General features: G+C 41.4%; 1 protein-coding gene across 1 annotated transcript in view; it reads left to right on the top strand.

The window, feature by feature from the left end:
- LOC126260569 (glutamate receptor 1-like) overlaps nt 1-25,757 on the top strand; it is a 1,252,588-nt gene that overhangs the window by 491,580 nt on the left and 735,251 nt on the right. The window contains exon 2 of the mRNA XM_049957904.1: nt 6,184-6,339. Within this exon, the coding sequence (XP_049813861.1) occupies nt 6,184-6,339 (156 nt within the window). The remainder of the gene's footprint in view (nt 1-6,183; nt 6,340-25,757) is intronic.

Here is a 25,757-nt window from a genome sequence, read left to right as displayed (position 1 = left end):
TTTGATCTCTGGAAGATGAGTATCGAATTTAAATACCAAAGCAACAACTGTACAATTTGTAGACCTAATCACACATCAAAGTAAGGAATTATATTCCAATGTTGACGTATGGGATGAATGAATAGATTCTTACAAGGGAACCTCCCCATCGCACCCTCCTCAGATTTAGTTATAAGTTGGCACAGTGGATAGGCCTTGAAAAACTGAACACAGATCAATCGAGAAAACAGGAAGAAGTTGTGTGGAACTATGAAAAAAATAAGTAAAATATACAAACCGAGTAGTCCATGTGCAACATAGGCTACATCAAGGATTGTTTGTGTTCAGGAGCGCCGTGGTCCCGTGGTTAGCGTGAGGAGCTGCGGAATGAGAGGTCCGTGGTGCAAGTCTTCCCTCGATTGAAAAGTTTATTTTTTTTATTTTCAGACAATTATTACCTGTCCGTCCGTCCGATGCGAGGTAACTGCACCGTAGTATGGGGACGTTGTATGAAAACGTTAAAAACATATGTTTTGACAGAGCACAGGGAAAACCGTGAGACTGTGAAACTGTTGCAATCATTTGCTGCAGTTTATGTGACAAACTCTTATGTTTTCATCACTTTTTTGGGAATGATTATCACATCCACAAGAAAACCTAAATCGGGCAAGGTAGAAGAATCGCCAAGTGTACAAGTTAGGTGAGTCGACAACATATTCCTGTCATGTGACGCACAGGCCGTCACCAGTGTCGTATAGAATATATCAGACGTGTTTTCCTGTTGAGGGATGGGTTGACCTATGACTTTGCGATCAGATGTTTTCGGTTCCCATTGGAGAGGCACGTCCTTTCGTATACGCACGGTTTTGCGATCCGGTCGCAAAACACAGACACAAAACTTATTACAGTGAACAGAGACGTCAATGAACGGACGGACAGATCATAAGTTTGCGAAAATAAAGAAACTAAATTTTTTCACTCGACGAAAGATTTGAACCAAGGACCTCTCATTCCGCAGCTCCTCACGGTAACCACGGGACCACGGCGCTCCTGAACACAAACAATCCTTGATGTTGCCTATGTTCCCCATGGAATACTCAGTTTGTATATTTTGCTTATTTTTTTCATAGTTCCACACAACTTCTTTCTGTGGTGTCACCGCCAGACACCACACTTGCTAGGTGGTAGCCTTTAAATCGGCCGCGGTCCGTTAGTATACGTCGGACCCGCGTGTCGCCACTGTCAGTGATTGCAGACCGAGCGCCGCCACACGGCAGGTCTAGAGAGACTTCCTAGCAATCGCCCCAGTTGTATAGCCGACTTTGCTAGCGATGGTTCACTGACAAATTACGCTCTCATTTGCCGAGACGATAGTTAGCATAGCCTTCAGCTACGTCATTTGCTACGACCTAGCAAGGCACCATTATCATTTGTTATTTATCTTGGGATGCATGTACAGTCAGACCGATGTTCACCAATTATGGATTAAAGTTAAGTATTCCAGCAGCTACGTACTTTTCTTGATAGTATAATTACTTTACCTGTTCCAGACCTCACGCCAGCCTGCGTGAGCTTAAACGCGTGCCTTTCGGCTTCCTCCAAACCCCGTGAATTGGCTCCTGCCAATTCACAACACTTTCTATTTTCTCGATTGATCTGTGTTCAGTTTATAAGGCCTATCTACTGTGCCAACTTATAAATAAATCTGAGGGGGGTGCAATGGGGAGGTTCCCTTGTTAGGAGAGACAAAAGTAATGATTCGCTCTTTTATAGCACCTAACAACAGTAAAGTATTTAATTACTTCCTCCTAATATACTGATTCCGCCGACAATGATTTCTTCAGGAATATATTTCTAATACCAAATTATTACCAATGATCGACTCCGAGTGGCTCATCTTTATATCTAGCAAAGAGCATTTCCACGACTTTGTGTACAGATGCGAGGAACAATGAGAGAATTTTATGTAAGAAATTAAATGACCATGTTGAGGCTAGAATACAACTTACGAGAAATCGTGTATCAAGAATAAAATCCTAGCACTAGCATAAGTTTCCATTTAGCCCTATCAGCTTCGTTAGAGACAATTTACTGGACGAAGAATCGAAATGTTATGTACCACTACTCACGCAAATCAATATTTACTGAACTATCACTACTTTTATGCAGGTCAGAAAACTTGCAAGAACATGAGACTAACTATTTTATATGTAAATCGACAACATGATGATGCCATAGAGCTTCTTCACTCATATAAAGTACTTTGGCTGCAAAATGCACGAAAAATATCAATAGAGAACCTAGTAAAGAGAAACGTAACTTTGGAACTGTACTTGTTTTTGTCTTGAACGGCGGTGCTACCTGGTGAAGGTGCTTGAAAAAATGTGGCTCATTCTTCGTGTACGTAGCCGTCGCGTGCTGTCAACACGAACCGCTATGTCTCCCGCGTGGCTGTCTGTTAGGATATACGCTACCTCTTGCAGCCAAAGGAAGTTTCAGGAAGTAATTCACTTAAACAAAAAGCATTGATGTGAAATATTGCTGTTTGTGTATGAGAAATCGGTTGGAAACTTTCCTCATGTCAGCACGTTGCAGGTGTCGCCACCGGCGCCAATCTTGTGTGAATGCTCTGAAAAACTAATCATTTGCATATCACAGCATCTTCTTCCTTTCGGTTAAATTTCTACATCTACATCTACATCTATACTCCGCGAGCCACCTTACGGTGTGTGGCGGAGGGTACGTATTGTACCACTATCTGATCCCCCCTTCCCTGTTCCATTCACGAATTGTGCGTGGGAAGAACGACTGCTTGTAAGTCTCCGTATTTGCTCTAATTTCTCGGATCTTTTCGTTGTGATCATTACGCGAGATATATGTGGGCGGTAGTAATATGTTGCCCATCTCTTCCCGGAATGTGCTCTCTCGTAATTTCGATAATAAACCTCTCCGTATTGCGTAACGCCTTTCTTGAAGTGTCCGCCACTGGAGCTTGTTCAGCATCTCCGTAACGCTCTCGCGCTGACTAAATGTCCCCATGACGAATCGCGCTGCTTTTCGCTGGATCATGTCTATCTCTTCTATTAATCCAACCTGGTAAGGGTCCCATACTGATGAGCAATACTCAAGAATCGGACGAAGAAGCGTTTTGTAAGCTACTTCTTTCGTCGATGAGTCACATTTTCTTAGAATTCTTCCTATGAATCTCAACCTGGCGCCTGCTTTTCCCACTATTTGTTTTATGTGATCATTCCACTTCAGATCGCTCCGGATAGTAACTCCTAAGTATTTTACGGTCGTTACCGCTTCCAATGATTTACCACCTATGGCATAATCGTACTGGAATGGATTTCTGCCCCTATGTATGCGCATTATATTACATTTATCTACGTTTAGGGAAAGCTGCCAGCTGTCGCACCATTCATTAATCCTCTGCAGGTCTTCCTGGAGTACGTACGAGTCTTCTGATGTTGCTACTTTCTTGTAGACAACCGTGTCATCTGCAAATAGCCTCACGGAGCTACCGATGTTGTCAACTAAGTCATTTATGTATATTGTAAACAATAAAGGTCCTATCACGCTTCCTTGCGGTACTCCCGAAATTACCTCTACATCTGCAGATTTTGAACCGTTAAGAATGACATGTTGTGTTCTTTCTTCTAGGAAATCCTGAATCCAATCACAAACCTGGTCCGATATTCCGTAAGCTCGTATTTTTTTCACTAAACGTAAGTGCGGAACCGTATCAAATGCCTTCCTGAAGTCCAGGAATACGGCATCAATCTGCTCGCCAGTGTCTACGGCACTGTGAATTTCTTGGACAAATAGGGCGAGCTGAGTTTCACATGATCTCTGTTTGCGGAATCCATGTTGGTTATGATGAAGGAGATTTGTATTATCTAAGAACGTCATAATACGAGAACATAAAACATGTTCCATTATTCTACAACAGATTGACGTAAGCGAAATAGGCCTATAATTATCCGCATCTGATTTATGACCCTTCTTGAAAATGGGAACGACCTGCGCTTTCTTCCAGTCGCTAGGTACTTTACGTTCTTCCAGAGATCTACGATAAATTGCTGATAGAAAGGGGGCAAGTTCTTTAGCGTAATCACTGTAGAATCTTACGGGTATCTCGTCTGGTCCGGATGCTTTTCCGCTACTAAGTGATAGCAGTTGTTTTTCAATTCCGATATCGTTTATTTCAATATTTTCCATTTTGGCGTCCGTGCGACGGCTGAAGTCAGGGACCGTGTTACGATTTTCCGCAGTGAAACAGTTTCGGAACACTGAATTCAGTATTTCTGCCTTTCTTCGGTCGTCCTCTGTTTCGGTGCCATCGTGGTCAACGAGTGACTGAATAGGGGATTTAGATCCGCTTACCGATTTTACATATGACCAAAACTTTTTAGGGTTCTTGTTTAGATTGTTTGCCAATGTTTTATGTTCGAATTCGTTGAATGCTTCTCTCATTGCTCTCTTTACGCTCTTTTTCGCTTCGTTCAGCTTTTCCTTATCAGCTATGATTCGACTACTCTTAAACCTATGATGAAGCTTTCTTTGTTTCCGTAGTACCTTTCGTACATGATTGTTATACCACGGTGGATCTTTCCCCTCGCTTTGGACCTTAGTCGGTACGAACTTATCTAAGGCGTACTGGACGATGTTTCTGAATTTTTTCCATTTTTGTTCCACATCCTCTTCCTCAGAAATGAACGTTTGATGGTGGTCACTCAGATATTCTGCGATTTGTGCCCTATCACTCTTGTTAAGCAAATATATTTTCCTTTCTTTCTTGGCATTTCTTATTACACTTGTAGTCATTGATGCAACCACTGACTTATGATCACTGATACCCTCTTCTACATTCACGGAGTCGAAAAGTTCCGGTCTATTTGTTGCTATGAGGTCTAAAACGTTAGCTTCACGAGTTGGTTCTTTAACTATCTGCTCGAAGTAATTCTCGGACAAGGCAGTCAGGATAATGTCACAAGAGTCTCTGTCCCTGGCTCCAGTTCTGATTGTGTGACTATCCCATTCTATACCTGGTAGATTGAAGTCTCCCCCTATTACAATAGTATGATCACGAAACTTCTTCACGACGTTCTGCAGGTTCTCTCTGAGGCGCTCAACTACTACGGTTGCTGATGCAGGTGGTCTATAGAAGCATCCGACTATCATATCTGACCCACCTTTGATACTTAACTTAACCCAGATTATTTCACATTCGCATTTGCTAATAACTTCACTGGATATTATTGAATTCTTTACTGCTATAAATACTCCTCCACCATTGGCGTTTATCCTTTCCTTGCGGTATATATTCCATTCTGTGTCTAGGATTTCGTTACCGTTCACTTCCGGTTTTAACCAACTTTCCGTTCCTAATACTATATGCGCACTATTTCCTTCAATAAGCGATACTAATTCAGGAACCTTGCCCTGGATACTCCTGCAGTTTACCAATATTACGTTAACTTTTCCTGTTTTTGGTCTCTGAGGACGGATGTTCTTTATCAACGATGCTGATGTTCTCTCTGGTAAGCCGTCAGGTATTTTATCGTTTCGCCCAAGGGGGGGGTCCCTCTAACCTAAAAAACCCCCGTGTGCACGCCACACGTACTCTGCTACCCTAGTAGCTGCTTCCGGTGTGTAGTGCACGCCTGACCTGTCTAGGGGGGCCCTACAGTTCTCCACCCAATAATTTCGCGTTTGTAGCACGTCATCTTCGTGGTGTAGCAATTTTAATGACCAGTAGTGTAACTATATCACCTAACTGTTCACAGTATCTCAGTATCTACCACACCTTCCCCTTCATAACGAATCCTACGCCTGTTATACCATTTTCTGCCGCTATTCATTTTACCCCATATTCATCTGACCAGAAATCCTTATCTTACTCCCATTTTACGTCACTGACCCCGCTAAACCTAGACAGAGACTTTGCATTTCCTTTTTCAGATTTTCTAGCTTCCCTACTAAATTTCAAATTCTGGCATTCCACTCTCTGGTTCATGTTATTTTTTCGTTGATTATTCCATATGTTTTTCGTGGTTACGTAGGTAAGAAGCAAAATTCTCCTAAGTATGGAAGTTTCTTCTTCCACACCACTAGTTAAATTTTAATTCAGTTTGCTTGTGAGAAAAACAACTGCACCTATGACGCCAGGTCCGATAGAAATATTTCTTCGCTTTGTTCCAGGTGCGATCTTCGAGCAGGGCACAGATGAGGTGCAGGACGCCTTCAAGTTCGCCGTCCTCACGCACAGCCAGAACGCCTCCTCTGGCCGTCGCTTCGAGCTGCAGGCGTTCGTCGACGTCATCAACACCGCCGATGCCTACAAGTTGTCCAGAATTAGTGAGTAGCCCTTTTACAGTAGCCCTTTACCTTTGGCTGAAACATCTAGCGTGCTATTACTGTCTTTCATGAGTAGTGGAAGAGTGGAGGGTGGAAGCGTTCATATATTTCAGTATATTGCACCGTCACAGCAAAGTATTTAAAAAATAATGTAATACACAAAACAGAACATTTGTACGGAGAAAATATTTGTCGAAATTATGACGGATACGCTACCTTTTTCCAAACAATACCTGATATATGAAGTGATAACTCTGGACTAGCAACATCGGTTAGACATGAAATGTAACAGAATGTCCCCAGCTGAATTCTGCTTGCATTTAGTCGATGAATTCCCGTCTTTGAATATGGGTGTTCCTACTTCTTTTAAGCAACTTTAGTTCGAAACCGGATCGTCTGCCTTTGCTGCTTTTTCTTTATCATCCATCTTCTGATTGGTTCGATGTGGCTCACCATGAGTTCTACTGTGATGGACTCTTCACCTCAGTGTAGCACTGACGCTCCATTGTCCTCTCTATCTTTCCCCACCATTATTTGCTCTACAGCTTCCACTAGTACCGTGGAGTTTACTCCCTGCTGTCTTTACATGTTCTGTCAACCTGTCTCCCCTTCTAGTAAGTGATTTTTACATATTCCTTTCTCAGTGATTCTGTGGCGTATCTCTTTTTTTATCGTATCTTGGCTGCTATGAAATCAAAATAAAGTCGGCTAATTTCAATATCACACCATGAACTTCTAAAATCTGTTCTAAAAATATACATTCATCTCATTACGGTTTTAATATCATTTCACAGCAAAAAAAGCGTAATTTGAATAGGGCATCATCATGTTGTGCTGGTATACATTCATGTTGCTCTGATACACTGAAGCAAGAGCATATCCAGTGATATGAGTTCAGATGGTGGGGTTATATATACAGGGTAAGTCACCTAACATTACCGCTGGATATATTTCGTAAACCACATCAAATACTGACGAATCGATTCCACAGACCGAACGTGAGGAGAGGGGCTAGTGTAATTGGTTAATACAAACCATAATAAATGCACGGAAGTATGTTTTTTAACAGAAACCTACGTTTTTTTAAAAAGAAACCCCGTTAGTATTGTTAGCACATCTGAACATACAAACAAATACGTAATCAGTGCCGTTTGTTGCATTGTAAAATGTTAATTACATCCGGAGATATTGTAACCTAAAGTTGACGCTTGAGTACCACTCCTCCGCTGTTCGATCATGTGTATCGGAGAGCACCGAATTACGTAGGGATCCAAAGGGAACGGTGATGGACCTTAGGTACAGAAGAGACTGGAACAGCACATTACGTCCACATGCTAACACCTTTTTGTTGGTCTTTTTCACTGACGCACATGTACATTACCATGAGCGGTGAGGTACATGTTCGACGGGCGTTTCCGTTTTCAATTACGGTGTGGAATAGAGTGTGTCCCGACATGTCAGGCCAATAGATGTTCAATGTGGTGGCCATCATTTGCTGCACACAATTGCAATCTCTGGCGTAATGAATGTCGTACACGCCGCGGTACATCTGGTGTAATGTCGCCGCAGGCTGCCACAATACGTTGTTTCATATCATCTGGGGTTGCAGGCACATCACGGTACACATTCTCCTTTAACGTACCCCACAGAAAGAAGTCCAGAGGTGTAAGATCAGGAGAACGGGCCGGCTAATTTATGCGTCCTCCACGTCCTATGAAACGCCCGTCGAACATCCTGTCAAGGGTCAGCCTAGTGTTAATTGCGGAATGTGCAGGTGCACCATCATGCTGATACCACATACGTCGACGCGCGTTTCCAGTGGGACATTTTCGAGCAACGTTGGCAGATCATTCTGTAGAAACGCGATGTATGTTGCAGCTGCTCGCCGACCGTGGCCCGTGTTTGTTACAACACGCCACTGAACGTCGGAGGTTTCAAGCGTCAACTTTAGGTTACAATATCTCCGGATGTAATTAACATTTTACAATGCAACAAACGGCACTGATTACGTATTTGTTTATATGTTCAGATGTGCTAACAAAACTAACGTGGTTCCATTTAAAAAAAACGTAGGTTTGTTTTAAAATACATACTTCTGTGCATTTTTGTATGGTTTGTATTAAACAATTACACTAGCCCCTCTCCTCACGTTCGGTCTGTGGAATCGGTTCGTGAGTATTTTATGCGGATTACGAACCAGTGGTAACGTTAGGTGACTCACCCTGTATATTTTTTAGTTTCTTCAAAGAGGGAAGAATGGAGGAGACTACTACACCTACTAAGGTACGACACACTCTTAATTACACGGGAAGTATGGACACACTGTAAACATTTGATAGTTCAAAATTCAAGTTCACAGCAGGTTTTCGTAAATTGTAGCCAACACCTAGAGAATAATTCCAACAGTCCTCTGTCAAGCGAATCCCTCAATAACTCGTGGAGCACTAGTCCATTATTGTAGGGAGCGGGGAGGGAGTGGTGAGGTGCTTGGCCTAAACTAAATTATTCACTTTGACATAGGCTTTATTATACTCCGTTTCAAAACACAATAAATAAATTATGAAAACTGATAAGACGTTAGCTTTAAACATTTCCATAAAGTGATTCAAGACTCTGCTCAAAACCATTGGCATGAACATTCAATTTATTTTCATTGCAGAGTAAAGCTTTGACCTACTATTTTGAAATAAGCTTAAAAAGAAAGTAAATTTAAAAATAATCAATGTGGCCAAGCACAGAGTAGAACTTAAGCCCACAGCAAGGAAAACTAATGAACCATGAATACAACGTGAAATTAACTTAAAACTTAAATTTGTTTCTAAGCCAGTTTTAGTTAACTGTAACTGTAGCTACTTAATATTTCTAGATTTTACAGTTTTTGATAAAAGCGCGTACTAGTAACAACACAAGAACGTGTTTATCAACAGTACCAAATTTAAATTTCCTCACTTGTCTTAAAATTCAGTAACGTTATTCTGAGAGTATCTCATAATAACTTTTACAGCCTGTAAGAAATGATTGCTTTTCGAAGCCTAATCTTAATGCTTAAGGATAATATCAAGACTCAAGGTAGCAGCGAAAAGAAATCAGTTAATGAACAGAATTACGTAATTGCATGTGAGGGAATTAGCAAATGTGCAAATTAAGTTACCAACAAATTACTCAACCTATGCAGATTGCGTCGCATTCAGCCGCTAATAGTACGAAAGTCAGCAACTGTCAAACTGGCCACCGTCATTAGAGTCTACCACTTCCTGTAGCCCAGACTGACTTCGCAAAATTTTAAATTTTAAACAGAGCGAAACACGTATGCAACAAATTCCTGTAACATAAAGCGATTACTATAAAAGCCGCTAACCATACACAGAAACACACATGGCGTACCAGTTATAAACTGAAAACGGAATTCTTAGTTTCCCGTACTTGTGTATTCACAACAGTTCAGTTTGTACTAGAACAACGAATAACGTGACCCGTAGCCAGGTCACTGTAACGTTAAGCACTACTTAGAACACTGCAAGATACTTACGTTCTTAATGAACCTTTCCGAAGTCTAGTTTGAATAAACACTCTTTAACCCATTGGCTTACACAGTAGGCTCATAGCAGGTCGCAGGTTTCAAGTCCGTTATTACATTGCCGGTTGTGAGACGGGCCAAGCAGCTATAGCTTCTTTTTACAAGGGAGGCCACGACGTGGGGATCACAGATTTACTTCGACCTTCGTCCACCTTCAGTAGGCCACTAAAGCAACGACGTATGGAAGCAGTAAGATGCACTACTCTAGTAATTCCAAGAAAATTACAACAAAAGTTTAACACGTGTATTATGTACCGGATGTATCTGTGCGTAGGGGCTGGATGTTGGAGGTCATGGTGGTCAAGTGATTAGCGTTCGAGCTTCGTTAGACGTTATGAGCCGATGGTTCGAATCCTGCTCTAACTTAATATTTAATCTATATTTTTTTCATCATTGGTCATATTATTTAATTTCTATGACATTTGCGAGGTAATAATTAAGGGGGGTAGGACGTCAAACGGGCCGTCTTGGAGCAGAAGAGACACCACAGGACATTTTAATTTCCACTATCTATACTTTGACGAATAAATTAATAAAACTTTGTCAGCATGACCGGGAATGATTCAGGATTCACAATTATAGCAGTGGAAGTTAAAAAAAAATTTACATGTGAAAGTTCATAATTGTTTCACTTCTATTGGCTGCGTTTGTTGCTATAGGTACACGTTTCTTAATAAGTAACAGAGATTCTTCGATGAATTTTGCACAGCATACAAACCATACTTACAGGTGTATGAAACTCTAGAAATTATTTAATTTATGAAAAAATGAATGTGCTGTTGCATTTTAAACTTCTTGTTTAGAAAAAACTCAAATATTATAAAACTTCCTGGCAGATTAAAACTGTGTGCCTGACCGAGACTCGAACTCGGGACCTTTGCCTTTCGCGGGCAAGTGCTCTACCAACGCACGACTCACGCCCGGTACTCCCAGCTTTACTTCTGCCAGTACCTCGCCTCCTACCTTCCAAACTTTACAGAAGCTCTCCTGGTAGAGCACTTGCCCGCGAAAGGCAAAGGTCCCGAGTTCGAGTCTCGGTCAGGCACACAGTTTTAATCTGCCAGGAAGTTTCATATCAGCGCACACTCCGCTGCAGAGTGAAAATCTCATTCTGGAAACATCCCCCAGGCTGTGGCTAAGCCATGTCTCCACAATATCCTTTCTTTCAGGAGTGCTAGTTCTGCAAGGTTCGCAGGAGAGCTTCTGTAAAGTTTGGAAGGTAGGAGGCGAGGTACTGGCAGAAGTAAAGCTTTGAGTACCGGGCGTGAGTCGTGCTTCGGTAGCTCAGTTGGTAGAGCACTTGCCCGCGAAAGGCAAAGGTCCCGAGTTCGAGTCTCGGTCAGGCACACAGTTTTAATCTGCCAGGAAGTTTCATATCAGCGCACACTCCGCTGCAGAGTGAAAATCTCATTCTCAAATATTATAGTTAATTAGCTCAATGTTTACCACATTTTTTAATATATTTGGAAAATTCTAGAGTTTCATACATCTTAAGTATGGTTTGTATGCTGTGCAAAATTAATCGAAGAATCTCGCTTACTTATGAAGAGGTGTACCTATAGCAACAAGTGCAGCCAATGGTAAGTGAAAAAAGGTGAAATATAAATGTAAAAAAATGAATTATTTTCTTATATTTTTGAACTTCCATCACTATAAGTGTAAATCCTTAATCCTTTCTGGTCATTCTTACAAAGTTTTATGAATTTATTTTTAAAAGTATAGACAGTGGAAGTTAAAAATTCCCGTGGTGTCTTTCCTGCTCCAAGTCGTCCCGTTTGACGTCCTACCCCCCTTAAAGAAAACACGGTTACTTGCATGAAGTTTTAGAGACCTTAATGTTATTTGACTACTTACTATTTTTAATTAAATTTATTCATTAGTGCAAACATATTTATAACTACCGACAACTAAATGAGGGAACACATAGAGTTTTCTTGAAAATGTGTGCTTGTCGTGATTTGTACATGTACATGACACAAGTGACTCCCAATCACCTAACCATGTTCGAAGTGAGTTCCGAGGAGCGTCCCATTCAGCTCTCTCACGATGTCTAATAACTACTGACATTGATTATATGGAGTACCTGGCACATAATATGAAAAACGTATGTTTTTGGGTGTGTCCGGATACTTTTGATCACATAGTGTAGTTCCGGGTACGTTACGAGACTGCATGTGTAAGGGATTTCGCAAATCACAACAAGTACACATTTTCAAGAAAACTCTATGTGTTCCCTCATTTAGTTGTCGGTAGTTATAAATATGTTTGCACTAATGAATAAATTTAATTAAAAACAGTATACGAGATTTCCACACTCCTAAACATCCCTAGGTCCACTGTTTCCGATATCATAGTGAAGTGGAAACGCAATAGGACACTTACAGCCCAAAAACGTACAGGCCGACCTCGTCTGTTGACTGACAGAGACCGCCAACAGTTGAAGAGGAACGTAATGTGTAATAATCAGACATCTATCTAAATCATAACACAGGAATTCCAAACTTCATCGGGATCCAATGCAAGCATTATGACAGTTAGACGGGAAGTGAGAAAACTTGCATTTCGTGCTCGAGCGGCTGCTCATAAGCCACACACCACGCCTGTAAATGCCAAACGACGCCTCACTTGGTGTAAGGAGCATAAACATTGGATGATTATAGAGTGGTAAAACGTTGTGTGGAGTGACGAATCACGGTACACAATGTGGCAATCCGATGGCAGGTTATGGGTATGGCGAATGCCCGGTGAACGTCATCTGCCAGCGTGCGCAGTGCCAACAGTAGAATTCGGAGGCGGTGGTTTTATGGTGCTTGCACACCTTGTTGTTTTCCGTGGCACTGTCACAACACGAGCCTACATTGATGTTTAAGCACCTTCTTGCTTCCCAATGTTGAAGAGCAATTCGGGGATAGCAACTGCATCTGTCAAAATGATCGAGCACCTGTTTATAATGCATCGTTTGTAGCGGAGAGGTTACACGACAATAACATCCCTGTACTGGATTTCCCTGCCCCGAGTCCTGACCTGAATCCTATAGACCACCTTGGGGACGTTTTGGAACGCCGACCTCATCGACCGACATCAATACCTCTTCTCAGTGCAGCTCTTCGTGAAGAATGGTCTCTCATTCCGCAAGAAACCTTCCAGCACCTTATTGAACGTATGCCTGCGATAGTGGACGCTGTCATCGTGACTGAAGGTGGGTCAACAATATCCTGAATTCCAGCATTACCGATGGAGGGCTTCACGAACTTTTAAGTTATTTTCAGCCAGGTGTCAGGATATTTTTGATCACATAGTCTACTTTGCACCGCGACACTTCGAGCTGCAGACACAGAGGCAGGTCCCATTTGCCATTTAACCTGCGTAGTGATGAAACGTTGCTAATGTATCAAGAAGGAGTAGCGTAGGAGCAAAGATGTGAATATCACAGAATTTAAACTACAAAAATGAAGATGTGGGCGTTAGTTAAACCGTCACCTCATACACCGTGGTCTGACGAATCTCGAACGCTAACCACCTTTTGGTTCAGTTTGTTCGTAATTGTTATTTGTGCAAAATGATTCAAATGGCTCTGAGCACTATGGGACTTAACATCTGAGGTGATCAGACCCCTAAAACGTAGAGCTACTTAAACCTAACTAACCTAAAGACATCACATACATCCATGTCCGAGGCAGGATTCGAACCTGCGACCGTAGCAGTCGCGCGGTTCCGGACGAGAGCGCCTAGAACCGCTCGGCCACAGCGGCCGGCATTGTTCGTTGTATCTGCTCGTAGCGGACGTCAGCTGATACCCGCTGGAATTCGTTGTTGATACCTTGACTCCGTTTTTTCATTACAGAGGCCAGCCAGCGCTCTCACCGAACACGATGAGCTACCGTACCGCCGAGCACTGGACCACGGCGAACTCTTAACATTCAGCACCTACACACAGATGCATCAGAGACATGATACAGGCGCAAAACTTCTCTCGTGATTTTCTCGGAATTGCCACAGTAACGCACCTTACTACATACATATATTGTTGTTTTAATGGCCTACTGAAAGTGTACAAAGTTTGAAGTAAATCCGTGGTCCCAACGTCGTGGTCCTCTCTTGCTAGTGATCTTCTTCTCTGTTAATAGATGGCATGACATTTTATATACCACTGGAAAGCTGGGAAATCGATCTTTTTGGTGGTGTATAACACACTAGATTTCTTTCGACACTTTGCAAGCTATAAGCATACTTTTCACATTTTATTTGTTTCATTCCTTCAGCTCCATAAACCCTCCCTAGGTCGTGCAGTGTGCAAAGCGAAGAAGAAGAAAAGTGATACACGGTATGAGTATTAGATATGTCTAGTGGCGTTGCTCTGAGGGATGAAGTGGTGAAGGCAGCAGACGATCAAGTAGGTAAAAAGACGAGGGCTAATAGAAATCTTTGGGTAACAGAAGAAATATTGAATTTAATTGATGAAAGGAGAAAATATAAAAATGCAGTAAATGAAGCAGGCAAAAAGGAATACAAACGTCTCAAAAATGAGATCGACAGGAAGTGCAAAATGGCTAAGCAGGGATGGCTAGAGGACAAATGTAAGGTTGTAGAGGCTTGTCTCACTAGGGGTAAGATAGATACTGCCTACAGGAAAATTAAAGAGACCTTTCGAGAGAAGAGAACCACTTGTATGAATATCAAGAGCTCAGATGGAAACCCAGTTCTAAGCAAAGAAGGGAAGGTAGAAAGGTGGAAGGAGTATATAGAGGGTTTATACAAGGGAGATGTACTTGAGGACAATATTATGGAAATGGAAGAGGATGTAGATGAAGACGAAATGGGAGATAAGATACTGCGTGAAGAGTTTGACAGAGCACTGAAATACCTGAGTCGAAACAAGGCCCCGGGAGTAGACAACATTCCACTAGAACTACTGATGGCCTCGGGAGAGCCAGTCATGACAAAACTCTACCATCTGGTGAGCACGATGTATGAGACAGGCGAAATACCCACAGACTTCAAGAAGAATATAATAATTGCAATCCCAAAGAAAGCAGGTGTTGACAGATGTGAAAACTACCGAACTATCAGTTTAATAAGTCACAGCTGCAAAATACTAACGCGAATTCTTTACAGACGAATGGAAAAACTGGTAGAAGCTGACCTCGGGGAAGATCAGTTTGGATTCCGTAGGAATGTTGGAACACGTGAGGCAATACTGACCTTACGACTTATCTTGGAAGAAAGATTAAGAAAAGGCAAACCTACGTTTCTAGCATTTGTAGACTTAGAGAAAGCTTTTGACAATGTTGACTGGAATACTCTCTTTCAAATTCTGAAGGTGGCAGGGGTAAAATACAGGGAGCGAAAGGCTACTTACAATTTGTACAGAAACCAGATGGCAGTTATAAGAGTCGAGGGGCATGAAAGGGAAGCAGTGGTTGGGAAAGGAGTGAGACAGGGTTGTAGCCTCTCCCCGATGTTATTCAATCTGTATATTGAGCAAGCAGTAAAGGAAACAAAAGAAAAATTCGGAGTAGGTATTAAAATTCATGGAGAAGATGTAAAAACTTTGAGGTTCGCCGATGACATTGTAATTGTGTCAGAGACAGCAAAGGACTTGGAAGAGCAGTTGAACGGAATGGACAGTGTCTTGAACGGAGGATATAAGATGAACATCAACAAAAGCAAAACGAGGATAATGGAATGTAGTCAAATTAAGTCGGGTGATGCTGAGGGAATTAGATTAGGAAATGAGACACTTAAAGTAGTAAAGGAATTTTACTATTTAGGGAGTAAAATAACCGATGATGGTCGAAGTAGAGAGGATATAAAATGTAGACTGGCAATGGCAAGGAAAGCGTTTCTCAAGAAGAGAAATTTGTTAACATCGAGTATAGATTTAGGTGTCAGGAAGTCGTTTCTGAAAGTATTTGTATGGAGTGTAGCCATGTATGGAAGTGAAACATGGACGATAACTAGTTTGGACAAGAAGAGAATAGAAGCTTTCGAAATGTGGTGCTACAGAAGAATGCTGAAGATAAGGTGGGTAGATCACGTAACTAATGAGGAGGTATTGAATAGGATTGGAGAGAAGAGAAATTTGTGGCACAACTTGACTAGAAGAAGGGATCGGTTGGTAGGACATGTTTTGAGGCATCAAGGGATCACAAATTTAGCATTGGAGGGCAGCGTGTAGGGTAAAAATCGTAGAGGGAGACCAAGAGATCAATACACTAAGCAGATTCAGAAGGATGTAGGTTGCAGTAGGTACTGGGAGATGAAGAAGCTTGCACAGGATAGAGTAGCATGGAGAGCTGCATCAAACCAGTCTCAGGACTGAAGACCACAACAACAACAGTGGCGTTGCATGTGCTAGTATTTGTTCGGGTATATCGTACTAACAAAGTTTCCAGAACAGTATTACATTCAGTATTCATCAGTTCAATAAATATGTAGGATGAAAAATTATATTACTTTGAGATAAGTGTGTACGTACAAAATATGCTGATTTTAATAGTAAATATAGAGTTGACTATCGGGAAAAGTATTAGTTAGTCGGTGGGTTAAGAACTAGCCTATCAATATAGAATAATATCTCACCTGTTTTTGATGGATCCGTTCCCTCTGACTCTAAATGTAACGACATCGTGGAGACAGACTGCCGGAGCCAGGAAACACGACCGCGACTCCCGTGATTAGCTTGTCATAATGCTGAGAACGTGGCACAGTACTGGTGAGAATTCAGCTCTGACGTCTATTACAGAACGATGGCTGATCCGCACAAATACACCTCACTATGCAGACAGGGCACCACCAACAGACACTCGACACTATCACGAGTGAGGACTGTCCTCTGTACCACAACTGACAGCCGCAGGCGCCGCCCCTTACTTGACACACACAGCCGTGCAGATTGGCCGCGCGGTTAGAGGCGCCATGTCACTGACTGCGCAGCCCCATCCGTCGGAGGTTCGAGTCCTCCCTCGGGCATGGTTCTCTGTGTTGTTCTTAGCATAAGTTAAAGTTAGTTTAAGTATTCAGTAAGTCTTGGGACCGATGACCTCAGCAGTTTGGTCCCTTAGAAATTCACAGACATTTCAGCATTTGACACACACATACACACACACACACACAGAGAGAGAGAGAGAGAGAGAGAGAGAGAGAGAGAGAGAGAGAGAAACACACGGCAAGCCATTTGTCCCACAATACGCAGCAAACTTGAGGCCTTAACCACCGGAAACTCGCCAACGCGCCACTGGTCTACCTTACACTCTACAACCCGGCTGGTCCCGGCATTACCGCGCAAGCGCCTAAACAGCAGACCTCTGTAAACTCGCGTCGCTAACGCCTAAAACGCCTAAAGACGACAGTCGATCAAACCAAAGAAGCAGCAAGTCGCGGCAAGATCGACAATAGACGACTGGAGGTAAGTATTGCTGGCACGCGGCTAAAAAATGTAGTCCAGTATAAATCCAGTTAAGAGTCAGGTAGCGAGGAAACGATGTTAAATGAGGTAGTGACAACTTTTCCACAGCACGATTTGACGTGTGCCGTAGCTGGGTTTTATCTGGAGCTTGACGCCAGCAACCAGGCCTATGCTAAGCCCCACTGACACCTTTTACCAGCGGCGGATGGAGTCGTTGTTAGCATAATCGCAATGTACCGACACCGTTGTGAGTTATAGCGGATACAAGCAGAATTTCTTGCCAAATTAAACATAATACTATTGAAAAACTGTATTTATCAATCACTAAATTTACATAAGCTACCAGCGTATAATTGGGCCCTACTACTTACTGTATAATGTATTCAGTTGACAGAGAATTCTTTTTACGAGATTTGTTCATATTAGATTGCTGCACGCAGGTAACGTTCAGATACATGTGAAAAATTTCTATAATAACGGTTTAACAGTTTTTGATATTGGCTAATTATACACGAGGGAATAGCATTGCGAATTCAAGATATAATGCTACTCGAAACAATTATGAGCCAGAGACATCTCGAATTTTCAGTTGCAAAGAGAATACCGGCAAATGGCGAAATAAGAGCCATATTTCATCAAACCGATTCCTTGGAACTGTTACGGCATTAGCACGCCTGTCTGCATGGAAACACAGAATAAGATTCCGTTTTCGCACATAACCTTGTAACGCCGGAAATGCATATCCTTCTATTTCCATCTATTGTACTATAAAATTTTTTCCTTATTTTGTTACCTGAAGATATGACGTTTCTGTGTCTTTATATATTGTAATTGTTTTACTATATATATATATATATATATATATATATATATATATATATATATATGTGTGTGTGTGTGTGTGTGTGTGTGTGTGTGTGTGTGTGTCGATGTATAATTGGTTTGTTTTGTGAATATTATTTGTATTTTTCGCTGGGTCTTGCCTAGGGAAAACTATGCTATCGAACGATTACATCGATAGGTCGTGTGGAGAACCAAAGTGTTTAGGATCTTTGGTAGGATTAACTCTGCCGCGTGGAGCGCGGGCAGAGCAGACAAGAGTCTGGCTGGGGTAGGGCGGTGGAGGAGGTGTGTTGTGTGACGCTCCCGCGAGTTGCCGCGCTTTTTGGGTTGGGCAGCATGTAATTGCGCTCGACTTGCTATGATAGTTTCTGACACTGTGTCGCGGACGGGGAGCATTAGCTGGCGCACATCAAGAGCCCGTTTCGCCTGGTGACCGTGTCGAGAAGAAGGCGCGCCAACATCCAGCTTCTGCAACAGCGACGGCCGACAATGAGTGACTGTCGCCACCTCCTCGATCGACGACTTCAAACCTTCAATCAACCAACAAGGAAGACTGGTAGCACGTACAGTTTTAGAACTGTATGGCAGACCTCAGCTTTTCAAACTGTTAAATTTTTGTCACTAAATTACAGCAACGTAGCATGAACCTTTGTTGCTCATTGTCCCAATTGCATTACCAAGCAGGGTCCCTTCCTTTTCCGGAATGAACCCGAGTGTCGTTGAAATTCAAACGCCAGCATTAAAGTAATATCATTCGATTTCACTGCTTTAATTTCAAAGTTCAGTTAAGGTATTCATAGCTGGCTACAATATTTAGATTACACAAGCACAAATTAAGAGTGCGAGTTTTGTTACCGTATTTTAACTTACCTGTGACTGCAGCTCAGCTTGGTACGTACTAAATTTTACTATTGTTGATTGTTCAGAATCATTTAATTCAAATTCAAAGTTAAATCTCTTATTTCTAAATTGTGTAGATTCAAGTAGCTTTTGGAATGATTGTTGAGGTAGCCCAAGACTAACCGTATTTTACTGAATTTAGATGTGCTTCAGAAACAAAGCTCACTATTAAATTCAGTCACTAACTCCACTTTAAATTTTCCGGTTTTATTAATTCTTTTGCTAAATTAAGTCAGAGTGTAGCGAAATTTTTTACTTCTGACAGACTTTCAGTTTTCACACTACACTTGTCAACCTTCAGTTGCCACGCTTCTAGTGCTAATTATATGTGTAATAACCTTTCCTTTTCAGTTACTATAGTAATTGTCCATAGGACTGGCGACCGTACTTTCCCCCAAATCTCAAATATCTAATTACCGCTAGTTAATTGTTAACGTAACGGCCGCACATTTACTTTCTTTATTAACTTTACCCCTTTTCAAAATTAATTTCCACCAGTTTCATTTGCATTTTTCCTTTCATTTAGATGTAATCCTTTCCTCCCTCTTTACCGACAGATTAACTTCGGTGACGATTGCTTTTCCCAAATTTACATTAGGTACACGCGGTTTAATTTTTCACTGTCATTAAGGCCGATAAGTGAGGGGGAGGTTAAAACCTTTCCTCTGTAGGGAGGGTGCGAGGGCATTGGGTGGGAGAAGTAACTCCACTGTCTTTCGCTGTTTGCACCCTTGCATTGAAACCTAAATAAAACGAATGTAGGTTTGTTTTTACTTTTCGTAAAACTGTTTCATAACGGCTCAAATGTGATAATAAATAAAATGACAGCTGCACAATTCAAAAATAAGCTTTTACAGTCATCTCGGTATTATTGTTCGAGCATCTGGTCATTGGCGATTCGATCACAGATGTAACACCCCAAGAAGGGGCTAACAAGCCGTCACACCTGCAAACAAAGATGCAACTAGGCCATCGGATTCTGGAGAGCCTAGAACAACACATAAGGAAGAATCGGAGCTTCGTAGAACTTCTAGCTTATGGCTTAAGAAAAAAATCAGCTAGGAACATCGAACATCCAACAGTTTTACTAAAGATCGGGAAACTTAAACAATTGATGAACAGGGTGATTATAATTAAACTTTCAAAATCTGTAGAAATATTACCACTGGTCAGAATAACGTCAAATTGCAACGGAATATTATCGGAGAAGAGGGAGAACTTGTGGAAGAATAAAAAAAAAAGAAATAGTTTGAAAATTAACCAATAGATGGCGCTGTATGTGTAAGAATACGTAAATGAAAAAACCTGTCATGCGCACGACCCATTGAAGTTGGTATAAACATTCCAGGTATACTGTTTTTCCTTCTTTCGCGTCTGCGACGTTCGCCATGACTGTGTCCATGCAGGATCGCGCTCTGCTTTTATAGCTGTATTGCAAGACTGATGACTGTGCACACGTCTCTCTGCAGAAGTTTCGGACACTGAAGGGCTTGAAGAAAGGAGTTGGTCCGAAGATTGCCTTGCGTCTGGAGAAAATGGTTCGGAAATTCGAAAAGACGCGTTCTTTTGATGTGCAACCTGGTAGAAGGAGGAAACGAATTGATTCGACGTCAGTGGAACCAGTACCCACAGCAATACAGGAAGTGACGAGTGGTGGTGTGCAAATGTGTAGTGCACGCAGAGTTGCCCGAACAATGGACATACCCCTGACCACTGTGCGTAAAATCCTACGAAACATCCTCCTTTGCTATCCATTCAAAATTACCCATGTGCACGAGTTGCTTCCTGTTGACTTGCCAGCAAGAGAGACGTTTGCTGTAGAATTTCTTGCTCGCATTGAAGTGGACAATCATTGGCCGTGGAAGATTTTGTGGACAGACGGAGCCCATTTCCACCTGACGGGATACGTCAATACACAGAACTGTCGAATATGGGCAACCGATAATCCACAGGCATATGAACCAGTACCACTTTATCCTGAAATGTCACTGTGTGGTGTGGGTTTACGGCATCATTTATCATAGGACCATATTTTTTCGAAGAGACAGATGCCTCCGGTCCTATTACCCGTACCGTCACTGGTAAGCATTATGAGTGTCTTTTGCACAACCATGTCTTTCCAGCTCTCCAACGGCGTGGATGGGATCATTTTTATGCAAGATGGCGCACCTTCTCACATTGCAAATGCAGTTTAGCAACTGTCAAGCGGCATTTCGGAAATGCTAGATTATCAGCCGCCATTTCCCTACAGCGTGGCCGTCCCAATCACCTGATCTTAATCCCTGTGACTTCTGGCTGTGGGGCTATCTGAAAGATGTTGTACTCAGTGTTCCGACTGCAAACTGAGCTGCATTGCAGGCACGCATTGCACAACACATTCTGAACATGACACCGGAAACACTTCGATCAGTTGTGGAACATGCTGTATCTAGATTTCTAGTTTTTGCAGAAATCGGTGGACAGCATATTGAACACGTTTTGCGCTAGTCGCCTGGAGATTAATAATCCGATTTAATTTTGATTCATGCTTTTGATACGGGTTTTGGCCTCAGGACAGTTAAAAACCGACTTTTCCCATCCGATGTGATATGACCTTGCTGTGGTGGATGGGCTCACGTAGGTGTGTCACACCTGTACACCCATGCACACTGAATACTACAATTTGTTTAATGTCAAACGTACACCTTAGGCATTGTTGTATGATTCATTTGTCATTTGTAGTCGACCACTAATAAATTATGATGCTTACAGTGCCACCTATTGCTACATTTTGTAACTATTTATTTTTCTTCAAAAATACCAAAGCACCACATAAAAACTACTCGTAGGAGATTTCAACGCACGGATCAGCAGAGAAGAGAAATACAAGGCGATGGTAGGAAGTTTTCCTGCACACAAACGCACCAATAAGAAGGGAGAAAGGCTCATCGACTTCTTTAGAAAATTCGACTTAAAATCAATCTCAACCTTTTTCAAAAAATTACTAACGAGAAAGTAGACCTTCATCTTCTCCTAATACTTTATACACTTTTCGGCTGATATCATCTGGATCTTGTGGCAGTAACCAAACAAAACCATAGAGAAATCATGAATGTACGGATCAGAAGAATTCTAGGCACAGATTCGGACGAATTTTTAACAAAAATCAAAGACAAACTATGAGAGAAACGGTGGGAGAACGCTAGAGCATCCACCAAGAAGAAGGAAACATAGAGGAATAAGATATGTGACGAAGCGACAGAGCGTAGACTAACAGCTTGGAAAAAATGGAACTACTGCAGAAAGAAAATAGTTCACTGAAATCAGAAAAGAGCCATCAAAACTTACTCGAACAGAGAAACTGAAATATGGCGAAAAATGATTAGAGGAAATATATACCAAAAATGATTGGAGGAAACAAATACAAATTTCAGACAGAACAACACTAGAGATTACTACAAAGCTTTCAAAGAAGAAATAACAGGATACAAGCAGATGAGCATTTACGCAAGCTGATTACCTACAACACAGACAACTATGAGGTACTAGCAAAATACTACAAGAATTTTCCAGACAGCGAGAAACCAACACAACGACTAATTTTCAGACAGTCTCAGAAAGAAAACCCATCTTTACAACCACCGTCACTGAATCAAACTGGCAATACACTGGAAAGCTGAAAAACAACAGAGCGCCAAAAGAAGAGGGATGGAACTGGGGACGAACGGGCAGCCGAAATCGGTTATGAGGTTATTAAAGATTGTTCGAAAGAAGGAAGAATACCAGAGCATTGAAAACAACTATAATGCTTCCGTTATATAAGAAGGCAGGCAGGATAGACACCAACAGTACAGAGACATATCTCTACTGCATGTCACCTACAAAATTACATCCAAAGCTCTGCTGAATGAGATAGAAGACCGAGGAGAACTCACAATTGGCGACTACCAAGTGGGGTCTAGAGAAATTACAGTGTCCCGAGAGCAAATACTTAACTTGAAAATAATCATCAGGATGAGATCAATGCGGAACCATAACACAGTCGTCACATTCATTTATTTCTAGAAAGCCTACAATTCCGTACACAGACAGACAGAATTCTTAACATTGGAAGAAGCACGTAGTTAATCGAGTAAACATTCACGGTCACAACTTCATATCTTAAATTCCCAGGAGAAGTTTCGGAACTATTCAGAATTAACGCCGGAGGTCCGCAGAGTAATGGGCTTTTAGCTGGTACGACGTGGTCCATATTGCATCTTGGAGCGTAAGCATAATGCGCCACACACAGACACAAAAACTAACATAGACGCAAGGAAGAATATTATTACTTGTTATACCATCTCCACTGATAAACTTCATAATTGGTAAACACCGAAACGATCTCGTCTTGTAACTTCGTAATCGCTACGAGTAAATAAATCAGTAGTGCAGTAGAAACCTCTACCAAAAACAAAATATGTCGTTCTTCAAAATTACGAGTACTGCGACCCCACTAGAAACGAAGATGTTGGAATAATTTCTGAGGACAAAACAGATGCAAAGATAATGATAGAAACGTTTACAAAATTGTACCTAAAACCAAATTATAAATATTTTACGACAATACGGAATACGTTGAACATTAACACAACAGAGAAAAATATATAGTCTACATGTACAACATGGAAACATGTAGAGAGTGGATAAATGTGAGCATTGGGAAGAACGGATACAATGAAATGGATTAGATAACAGCGCAAGTAAAGGAAGATCAAAGAAAATGGATACAAAAACCGATATAATAAAAGCTCAGTATCGTTCCAGGCAAAAATAAAACTCTGCGCAACAATATTTAAGCCAGATGCACTATACGGATCTTAATGCTTAACACTGAATAAAACACCTGAACAAGAAGAACTGGAAAAACGGACAGGACCGCAAATGAACAACGATAACGGGAAGAAGAGGAAAAATGAAGATTTATACAGAAACATAGAAACTATCACAGAGACAAAAAGGAAGAAGGAATATCAGTTTTACAGTCATATTTGCAGAATGAATGACAACCGGTTAACGAAGAAAGTTTTTAATATCTTTTCCAAATTAAAAACAAACTAAAGAATGGTTGGAAGAGATAAGAAGGGATTTGGGAAGATTAAGTCATATAAGGTATTATAACAGACAGGAATAGTTTCACGCTACTGATCAGTACCGCAAAATTTCCTATAAAAGAACAAAACCATCAGTCTAGGAGGGTAACATGAAATCAACAGAGGCAGACCGTAAGTTAACGCATGAAGAAGTTCTCGGAAGATGAGAAGAAAAAGATTATACCGTAGTTTTAGATTCTGAGCGACCTAGAATTGGCCTAATTCTGTAATTTAAAAAAAATTGAAATCAGACCGGGATTATTGCTGTAGTCTTCTACCGTGTTGGCGAGTTGTTGGTCGTCTACATTATCAGCACTCAGTACTGTATCATCAGCATAGCGAATGTTGGTGGTGAGGACTCCGTTAACCTTCTTGCCTTTTCATATATCACCTAGTGCTTCCTGAAAAATACTCTCCCAGTACAAATTGAATCAGATGGGTGACAGAATGCATTCTTGTCGGACTCCTCTACACATATTAACTAAGCGATCTCATTATCAGATTTAACCTGCGCTCTCTGGTTTCAGTATAAAACCTGTAGGCAACAAACGTCTTTCTGATCTATATCCATTCTTTTGAGAATTTCCATTGGTTGTACTCTAGTGAAGGCGTTTTCATAGTGAATAAGACAAAGGTCTACATTTTTATTCTGATCATAGCGGTTTTTCAGTTGAATTGAAGTGCAACTTTGCTTCTCTTGTGACTAAATGTTTCCTAAATCCTAACTGTCTCTCATCAATCAATTTTTCGCATTTTTCACATAACCTTCGATTGATTATTTCTAGAAATCTAGCACCAAATCAAGGAAGAACTAACTCTCATAGAAAATAAAACAGTTTTTGATGCCACAGATGGTTGACCAAATATTGAGATCTAACAGGGTCTCCAATCACGAAAGAAGGAATCGAGAAAGTCATACGTAATTCAGAAACCAATAAGACAACAGAAGACAAAACGTTCGTCTGGCGCTAATAATGGTAAGTAGCTCCAAATGTAGAGAGACAGGATGTTGTGAACTTAACTAAAGATTAAAGTAAGGGAGCATTTGACGGCAAAAAATGTTCAAATGTGTGTGAATTCCAAAGGGACCAAACTTCTAAGGTCATCGGTCCCTAGACTTACACACTACTTAAACTAACTTACGCTAAGAGTAACACACACATCCATGCCCGAGGGAGGACTCGAACCTCCGGCGGGAGGGGCCGTGTGATTCCTGACATGGCGCCTGTAACCACGCGGCCACACCGCGCAGCCTTTGACGGCATATTCTACACATAAGAGTAAGTCATGCCATACAAATATTTGGGAGTAATATGTGAAGCGGAGCGATACATTGGCTCACTTGCGGGTAAAGAAAATACAATTATTCATTCATTTGGAGGATACTAGGACACCGCAGTTCGTGTGATAAAGAGATTGCCTGCAAAAGATTTGTAAGGCGGATACTTGGATACTGTTCGATCGTATACGGGATTCGTATCACGTCGGTCCAAAAGAAGGTATCGATGGAAGGGTTCTAGAAAAGGTCACGGTCTAGTCTGGCTGGCAAGAAAGTGAAACAAAAATGTCGAAAAATCGT

This window comes from Schistocerca nitens, chromosome 5, assembly GCF_023898315.1.
Source record: "Schistocerca nitens isolate TAMUIC-IGC-003100 chromosome 5, iqSchNite1.1, whole genome shotgun sequence".
Taxonomy (NCBI): domain Eukaryota; kingdom Metazoa; phylum Arthropoda; class Insecta; order Orthoptera; family Acrididae; genus Schistocerca; species Schistocerca nitens.
The sequence above is the reverse complement of the archived record's forward strand: the minus strand, read 5'-3'. Positions and strand labels throughout refer to the sequence as shown.